The sequence below is a fragment of the Rattus rattus genome, chromosome 4 (genome assembly GCF_011064425.1).
Source record: "Rattus rattus isolate New Zealand chromosome 4, Rrattus_CSIRO_v1, whole genome shotgun sequence".
NCBI classification, from domain to species: domain Eukaryota; kingdom Metazoa; phylum Chordata; class Mammalia; order Rodentia; family Muridae; genus Rattus; species Rattus rattus.
In genome coordinates, this window is record NC_046157.1 from 29,124,506 (window position 1) to 29,133,641 (window position 9,136).

Genomic DNA, 9,136 nt, shown 5'->3' on the forward strand with positions numbered 1-9,136 from the left:
CTGCCTGGAGTTACCAGGGAAGCAGCTGCAACTGTTTTCATTCCCAGTTGCTGGCTCAGGGACCGCCTTTAGTCATGGAAAGTCCCTTCCCCAGATAGACTCCAGTTTTCCATTGGCTTCTCCTGCTGCTAAAATAAAACCCCACGAATCTCTCAGGCATCCAGCGTGAACAGGTGCAGCTGCCGCCCCGGCGTTTGTCAGAGGTGGGGAGATCTCGTATTTTACAGACACAGTCTCGCTCCTCTGGCTGTGGCATCTCTGTTCCCTTCCAACTGAGAAGCTCTCTTTACTTCTGAGAGTCCTCAGCCAAGAGTCTCCACACTTCACTCTCCCTCTCTCCGCTACCTGCCCGCTGCCCTGCGCCTTCAGAGGTAGCTTTGCCTCTGCCTTTAAGAGGCAAAGGGCATGCACTTGACGGAGAGTTAGCTCAGGCATCGTTTTTTAGATCCTGAGGTTCCTTCTCCTCTACCTCAGCACTCACGCCAAGGTCCCACACAAAGCTCACTAACCTCCAACCACAAGATCTGTGCAGTACAAAGAACCAGCAACATGTGACTTGGAAAATCTATTTTTAAAAGCAGGTTTGATCTGGGGTGTTTTCGCCTGCTCCAAAGAACAGAAATGACCAGGACATTTGATTATCACAGCACAGGACACAACGGAGCACAGGGACACAGAGGCACAGTCACCCTCCTTCCTTCCCTCCCCATGGACCCTTTCTATTTTCCTGTTTTCGCTGACTCTCTGCCCCCAAACTTCCAAAGCAGATAAGTTATCTTTCTATTTATCTGCTCAGGCCCCGGGACTGTGTGGATGGACTTTGCTGTTCACGGTTTCCTTATTGGGTCCATTTAGGACATGAAACCAGAAGGACCGCTTTGAAAGAATCAGTTCAAGTCAGCCATCAGCAACCAGATTTGAACATTTTCTCTGCTGCTTGTTTGTTTTGCTTTGAGACAGGGTCTCACTGTGCAGCCCTAGCTGGCCTGGAGCTCACTTTGTAGACCAGACTGGTCTTGAACTCATAGACTCACCTCGCTCTGCCTGTGCTGGGATTAAGGTCGTGAGCCACAAAACTCTGCTTGTTTGGAACTTTTTTTTTTTTTTTTTTTTAAGATGCTTGGCTAGGACAACCATCTGATTGATAGCCTTCATGTGACCCAGGGAGGCCAACAAGTTTTGAAATAATGAAGAATAACAGGAAACAGATTGCAAACATGAGACCATTTTGGAAAGGAAAAAAACACACAAAATTATTCATGGAGATTATCTTTGCATTTTTAAAACCAGGAAAAGCTTGCTGTTCAAACTTCCAAAGCACATATTTGGACACAGATATTTGAGAGAAAGAATGATAGTTCTTTTTTTTAAAAAGAGGAATGTCTGATTCATTTCCTTACTAAATGTTCAAGAAAGCACAGGCGAGAAGTGACTTCAATTTCACAAGCAAGTAGGCATGGGTGCACACACTTGTGTGTCTATTTTCTGATGATGTCATACTCCACACAATTGGGAGGCCTGGTCAGAAAAGGGGTTTGCCAGATGGCACAAGAGAAGAAAGCTAGAACATTGTGCTTTTTTACATCCTCCTGGGGACAGTGTGAGAATGGGATACAGTAAGAGGTGACTGGATAGATGCAACCTCTGTGACTCAACCGGTGGGAGTGGGGAGCAGCATGTGTCCATCCTGAGTTACTGCTGAAAACTTCAGGCAGGTAGCCTGGAACCCTGATCTACATAAGCGACAGACAGGTTCAGTTGTGGAGGACACCAGAGTAATACTGCTGGGGAACACTTATTTCCATGAAAAGGCTGTGTGGGCACAGATTGAGCTGTGTGTCTGGGGACCACCAAACATTGTTGCTTTGTTGAATTTGCTCCAGGATTCAAAGTCATTTAGGTGAAGGCTGTCAGTCTGACGCTTGGCCACTAAGCACTGTCCATCACTTCTGTTGTAGAAAGCATTTTCTCTATTTGTGTCCATCTTGGAGCTGTTAGAAGTCTATGGAGAAAGAGGGACCTTCTAGGGAGGCAGTATCAGAGTGCAGAGTCAATCTCCAATGGTGAGATGAAGACATTAAAAAACGGGTCCAACCAAGGTGATCTGTTCAGAAGTATCCCACCCAGAGCATTTCCAGTGGTGCCAGGAATTCAGCTTTCCTTCTGATAAAGTGACCTAACTCGAGTTAGTAGAATGTCTGTCCCCAGTCGGGTGGGGACTTGGTCCCACTTCTGCACCATATTCTGAGGAATCCAGTCATCTGAGGGTCAGGGGAGAATGAGAATGAGATGGTGCTTTGGCCTTCTATAGCAGCAGGTGTCTCAGAGGTGTGGAAGTGGCCACACTAAAGGATTGAGGTGGGAGGTGGGAGGACCTGGTTTCTCTGGCCAAGGTCAGTGAGGATGGGCTGACCTGATGCACCTTGTGTTCTAGACTGAACTCTAAGCCACAAAGAGAGGTTCTGCAGTCACCCAGCTTTGTCTCCGTGCACAACAGGCCTTCCCTTCTTCCATTCTTCTTGAGGCTTAGCTCAGCCCCAGGCTCTTCCTGTGTGAATGCAGACACCGTGGACTCCCCCTGAGGCAAGTGGAGTGTCTGGCAGTGGGCTTGCTGCTGCACTCACCATATTTTCCACAAAACAGCACCAAGGTGGATTGCTCCCTTTCCCCCCTGGGATGCTGGGGGGCTCAGAAGACAGGAATCTGGTCTCTGCGGACCACATCAAGGTCGTCATCCAGAGTCAACAACACCTGAAGTGAGAAGGTTGGAGATGGGAAGGGAACATAAGTCCTGGCCACACTAAGTCCCTGCTTTCTCTTCATGACTCTCACAGACTGAAAACAACATCTCCTCAGTTGGTCTCATAGTTTTGATGGTGATCTTGCTTTTAACTGGGGCTTGCCATTACTAAATGACAGCTCATTTATCGGATTACGTAAATACTCATGAAGAGGGTTCTCATATGCTATTCTTGATGCCGGGGGTGAAAGTGGCACTCACCCTCTGCCCTGGAGCTCCCACACATGAAAGGATCTTAAACAGGAAGAAGGCAGATGAGGCAGAACATAGCATATTTCACAGTCGTATGTGTGAGGGTTAAAATTAAACTAGGAAGTAGGTATTGGGAGCTTGGAGCAGAGGATGGGAAAATGCTTGGGTAAGGTGGCCTGGACAGTCATTGCTCAGATGCTGACTAAGGGAAATGAAGTATAGTAATCACTGTACAAGAAGAGCGGGAGGGAGGATTCTAGGAGTCAGAAGGGTTGAGGAGCCACAGAATCAACTAAGCAGGGTTCACAGGAGCTCACAGAGACTAGCAGCGATCACAGACAGACACCATACGGCTCTGAGTTAGGTCCTTGGCATATACACTATGGTTCTTGTAGGTCCACTCACAAGGGAGTGGGCATCTCTGACTCCCGTGCACTTGGGAACCTTTTCCTCATACTGTGTCACATTATCCAGCCTTGATATGAAGGTTTGTCCTAGTCTTATGTAATTTATTATTCCATGCTCAGTTAATATCCCTGAGAGGCATGCTCTTTTCGGGGGGTAGAGATAGAGGAGGGATGGATATAGGGGAGAGGAGGAGGGAGGATGGATGGACTGGGAGGAGTGGGGGAAACTGCAGTTGGTGTGTAATTTATGTAAAGAATAGAAATTAAAATAAAAGGGAAGTAAGGAGAGAAAGAGAGGAGAGAGGGAGAGAGAGAGAGAGAGAGAGAGAGAGAGAGAGGGGTGGGCATTCCTGTTCTGCTTCAATACCTGTCCCACACAGAACCACTAGCTCCATTTTGTCATCTTTTCCCCCATCAGAAAAGTCCAAGGGTCGGAGAGATTGGTTGAACTTTCCACTTTGGCCACTAGAGGGCAGCCCTGCTATACTTTTGTGCTTGCACGGCTGGCCTCAGAGGGCTTGAAGCCACCTACAGGGTCAACCCAGTTACTATCCCAACCTGTGTTCAGGCCCCACAGACATTTATTTAGGGGGAGGGGGGAGGACTAAATGCTGACGGTGTTCATCCTATGTAAGCCTATCTACTCATGGATTCTGTAAGGGGGCACAAGCAAACCATAGGGACCCTAGATTTGGGACATGCTCATTAGGTGGCTTCTTTGAGCTTCTCTAGGAACTTAATCTCCCCAAATTCACAGTGAGACTGGAGTAAGAGAAGAAATAGAGTCTATCATGAATGAGAATTAGTGAATTAGCCCTAAGTGGTTCCTGGGGGAATTCTGGGCATTTGAGTCCGATAACCCATTCCATCCAAGGGCACTGTGCAACTCAAGGAAAATAGTTTTGTCACTCTGTGTGTACAAACATTGAAAAGTAGAGGTAAATGAGAGTTACAACATCACACAAAGTTACAGTAAAAATACCAGCCAACCAACCAACCAAACCACGAAGAATCGCAGTGAAGAACTGAGGAGAATTACTAGAGGGAATAAAGAGGTGTGAGGATGAGCAAAGGGGATATGTGTGGGACTTCAGATGGAGGGGAGCAGCAAGAAGACACGGCTGACTCACCAGGAAGGAGAAAAACAGGGCAGTAGCAGAGAGGAAGTGCCAGATGTCATGGTCATCAAAGAAATCCAGCAGGACACACTCTCGGTTCTTCTCCCGGGATTCGGCTGGAGTTCCCTGCGGGGAAAGTAGGGCAGATGTAGGCAAGAGTCCCATGGTTCAACTACTTCAGAGTTTGGTTTGGAGGAAGCTACACAAGTCCTACTAAGTGTTCAGAAAGTCGGCTTTCAAGGACGGTGTATTCAGCAGCTCATAGCAACGTTTATTATAGCAATGTTTATAGTCCCTGGGTAAGGACAACCGAAATGTCCATCAAGAGACGAATGGACTGCTCGTATGTACTGTGGCCCACAGTGGGAAACTCTTCAGTACTTAGGAGACATGCTGATACAGGACCACACCACAGATGACCTAGACACCATTACACTGTACACTGCATGGATAAAGTCAGACTCAGAGGACACATGGTGTGTGCTCCAGGATAGTGGTTCTCAACCTGTCAGTTGAGATTCCATTGGAGGTGGGGGGGGGGAATCACATATCAGATATCTTTCATATCAGATATGTACATCACAACTGCAAAATCACAGTTATAAATTAGCAACAAGATCACTTTATGGTTGGGGGTCACCGCATCGTGAGGTGTAGTATTCAGAAGCTTGAGAACTTTTGCTCTAGGAAATGCTCAGACTGGTCACTCTATAGCCACAGAAGGTAGGCTAATGGCTGACAAGTTGAACTAGTTCAAGGAGAAACAAAATGGCTGCTTGCAAATATTCTTTCTGGGGTCATACGAATGCTCTAAAGTCAAATGTGCTGGTGCTGCGGCAGATTGAGACTTTCATGCATGTGCTTCAGTCACAGCACTGGTTTCTGAGTCCTCAGCCCTCCTGTCTACAAGGTAGATATAGTAGTCTGCTCTGCCTTGCCCCGCCCCACCCCTGCATTTGATGGATGACGACTGTCAGGAGAAAGACTGCAGCAATATGCTAATCAAGTGATAAATATCTTCTGCAAACGGACTGTAAGAGAATAGTGAAGATCGTGTTTGCAGTATCTACAAGGGCTTTCAAGTCATATGACCTCGGTGATGTCACTTACTGACTATTTAAGTGTGTCCAAAAAGGCTTCTGTCTTCTGGAGAGAATTTATCTATAAATTTAGATAATGGGGAAAACATAAGGAGCAAAAAGCAAGAGAGAGAGAGAGCATGTCCATAAGGCATGATGGAGCAAAAACTGCTGAGAGAGAGAGAGAGAGAGAGAGAGAGAGAGAGAGAGAGAGAGAGAGAGAGAGAAGAAGAAGAAGAAGAAGAAGAAGAAGAAGAAGAAGAAGAAGAAGAAGAAGAAGAGGAAGAGGAGGAAGAGGAAGAGGAGGAGAAGGAAGAAAAAGAAAAAGAAGAGGAAGAGGAGGAAGAGGAGGAAGAGAAAGAGGGAGGAGGAGGAGGAAGAGGAGGAAGAGGAAGAGGAAGAGGAGGAAGAGGAAGAGGAGGAGGAGGAAGAGGAAGAAGAGGAAGAGGAGGAGGAGGAGGAGGAAGAAGAGGAAGAGGAGGAGGAGGAGGAGGAAGAGAAGCAAAGCGAACAGGTCTCTTACCTCCCAGCTGCTGAGGTTCTGGAAGAAAAAGTACAGGGCCGCAGCCCACACCACGGCAGTGGCCCCGATGCAGAAGACTGGTAGGGGGAGGACCTTCTCAGAGCTTCGAAGCTGTGGAGAGATGTAAAATCACCGAGGCTAGTGCCTCAGCTGAGGGCAGGCCCCCGGTGTAGTGAGCTTCTCGCGTGTGCTCACCTTCATGATGATGTAGAAAGCCAAGTAGAGCAGCAGGTTGCAGATGAAGATGCCCAGCATGTAGGAGGCAAAGTCCCTGGGCCGGTAGATCAATCCGAAGAGGGCACTGCGGATGTGAGATAGAGCGTGGGCAGCAGGTAAAAGGGGATACCATGAGTGGATCGTTAACCACTGCTGGGGAACTCACTGAAAATGCACTTTAAAATACAGGCCTGCATTGTTTGATGACTGGGATACATTCTGAGAAATGCACAGTAGGTGCGTTTGGCATTGTGTGAACATCTAGAATGCATTTACACAAACGAGATGACCACCATGTTTATGTGCTTCCCGCTAAGTGAAATGTCTTTAGATGCTGAGTGACAATTATATAACTTAACGAGTGATAAAACTTTTAATTTATTACAGCTTTGATGGAACGTTCACTTCTAGTGACTTCACAAAGTTCTTGTAAGTGAATGTACTGTGTGCACTCTGGGCATCTTTCCACTCTGGGTAAAATGGTTTTCCCAGAATCCTTTAGTTTTCCATGATTATAAACAGCGCTGTCTGGAATAAGTGAACCCCTGGAAAGTACTGCATTTGTTTACGTTTAAGATTTTAGTTTGGGGGCTGGAGAGATGGCTCAGCGGTTAAGAGCACTAACTGCTCTTCCAAAGGTCCTGAGTTCAATTCCCAGCAACCACATGGTGACTCACAACCGTCTATAATGGGATCTGATGCCCTCTTCTGGTGTGTCTGAAGACAGCTACAGTGTATTCACATACATAAAATAAATAAATCTTTGGGGAAAAGAGGAATATTAGTTCATCAGATTAGATTACTGCAAGGATTACCTCAGTAATTGGTTTGACAAACATTATACGTTTATACAGCTGTCCATATTTAATTTAGCACTGAAGTTTACTCTGTCTGAAGGTCAACTTTAAGTTTGTTTCAAGTTTCTACTTAGTATAAGAAACTATTTGTAACCCCGCCACCTCAAGATGGGGTTTCTATGTCTACCACTCGCTGGCCTAGAACTTGCTCCTTAGACCAGGCTGGCTCTGCCTCTCACATGCTGGGATTACAGACCCCTGTTATCACACCTGGATGTAACTATTCTTCATCTCCTTAGTTGAAGAAATTTTTTCCTTTTTAAAAATAAATAAACTTTAAAAACCTACAATGTGATGGATAGTACATACCGGTAATCTCAGTACTTTGGAAGCTGAGGCAGGAGGATTGCCATGAGTTTGAGGCTATCCTGGGCTACATAGTGAGGACCAGGCAAGTCAGGACTAGATAGCAAGACCCTGTCTCAAAAAGAAAAATAATAACACAGAATAACACAAAACAACTGTATCTTGACTCTAGGAAACAAGAATTGGCAAGAAGAATTTTTATCAAACTAAAGAGCTTCTACACTGCATACAGTTCACAGAGTGAAGAGGAGAAAACAATGGTTGTCAACAATTCTGGACTGATTATATGGGGTTAAAAATATGTCCTGGATAGCTTATTTATTTATTTATTTATTTATTTATTTATTTATTTATTTATCTTGACATAATATAGGGCTATCTGGGAAGAGGAACCTGGATTGAGAAAACAATTCTAACAGGTTGGCCTGTGGACAAGTTTGTCAAGCATTTTATTGATCAATTCTTGTGAAAGGACCCAGCCCACTGTGAGTGGTGTCATCCCCTAGGCAGATGGTCCTGGGTTGTATAAGAAAGTAGGCTGAGTAAGCCAGTAAGCAGTGCTCCTCCATGCAGCTGCTTCAGTTCCTGCCTCCAGGTTCCTGTTAGTTCCTGTTATGACTTCCCTTCATGACGGATGACAGACAACTGTGATCTGAAAGAAACCTTCCTTGCTTTTTGTCATTGGGTTAACACACCAACAAGAAAGACAAGGAAACAAAATACAGAGAATTCACAAAACAATAACACAAAAAACAAGTAATAGAACTTAAAAATGGGTAGATGAGGTCTGGCTCTGAGGGTAAAGTGCTTGCTGTACAAGCATGAAGACCTGAGTTCTAATCCCCAGGCATGGCAGAGTACACCATTAACACCAGAACAGAGACAGGTAGATCCTGGCACCTCATTGGCCAGGCTGTCTCGTCAAACTACTAAGCTCCAAGTTCAGTGTGAGACCTTTTCCTGAAAGATAAGTGGGGAGCAATAGAAAAAGACCCCCCAGATCTCTAGAAGGAGCTTTCTGGTGTATGAACCTGTACACACACACAGCAGATGAATCTGAATAGGTTCTTTTCAAAAGACTGTATGTACATGGTCAAAAAATACATGAAAGAGTCATCAAGATCATTAGCTACCGGGGAAACAAACATCAAACCTGAATGAAGTACAGTGATGAGTAAACATTTGGAAGTGGAGGAGTGGATGAAAGGAATGTGGGGTTGATGTACACATGCATTGAGATAACATACTATATATATATATATATAATGTATAATACATATATAATCACATGTTAATAAAATTTAAATGTAATGAAATCTAAATGACGTAGTGTTTTGTCAGGATTTGTGTTGTCTTCTTTCTATTTTCTTTGAGTGCACTGGGGATTGAGCCATTTATATTTTATTCTGAGAAAGGATCTTGATTAGATGTCCAGACTGGTCTTGAACTTGGGATCCTCCTGCCTTAGCATCCAAAGTACCTGGGATACTAAGTGTAGTGTGCACCAGTTTCTTCCATCTGCTTCCACCCTTTTCACTTTCACTCGCTGCCTTATATTTTTAATTTTCTATCAGTGCATGCCTCTCCCTGTTTTATTATGTTTTAAAATAGTTTTATATCATTATTATATTATTAATA

General features: G+C 45.0%; 1 protein-coding gene across 2 annotated transcripts in view; it reads right to left on the minus strand.

Moving 5' to 3' along the window:
• Positions 1-552: 552 nt before the first annotated feature.
• Positions 553-9,136, minus strand: part of Sidt1 (SID1 transmembrane family member 1) — an 89,870-nt gene continuing 81,286 nt past the window's right edge. For both annotated transcript variants that reach the window (XM_032900230.1, XM_032900229.1), the window contains 4 exons: positions 6,315-6,420; positions 6,120-6,230; positions 4,530-4,643; positions 553-2,751 (listed from right to left, as the gene is read on the minus strand). In XM_032900230.1, coding sequence (XP_032756121.1) covers positions 2,689-2,751; positions 4,530-4,643; positions 6,120-6,230; positions 6,315-6,420 — 394 coding nt within the window. In that variant the 3' untranslated portion in view covers positions 553-2,688. The remainder of the gene's footprint in view (positions 2,752-4,529; positions 4,644-6,119; positions 6,231-6,314; positions 6,421-9,136) is intronic.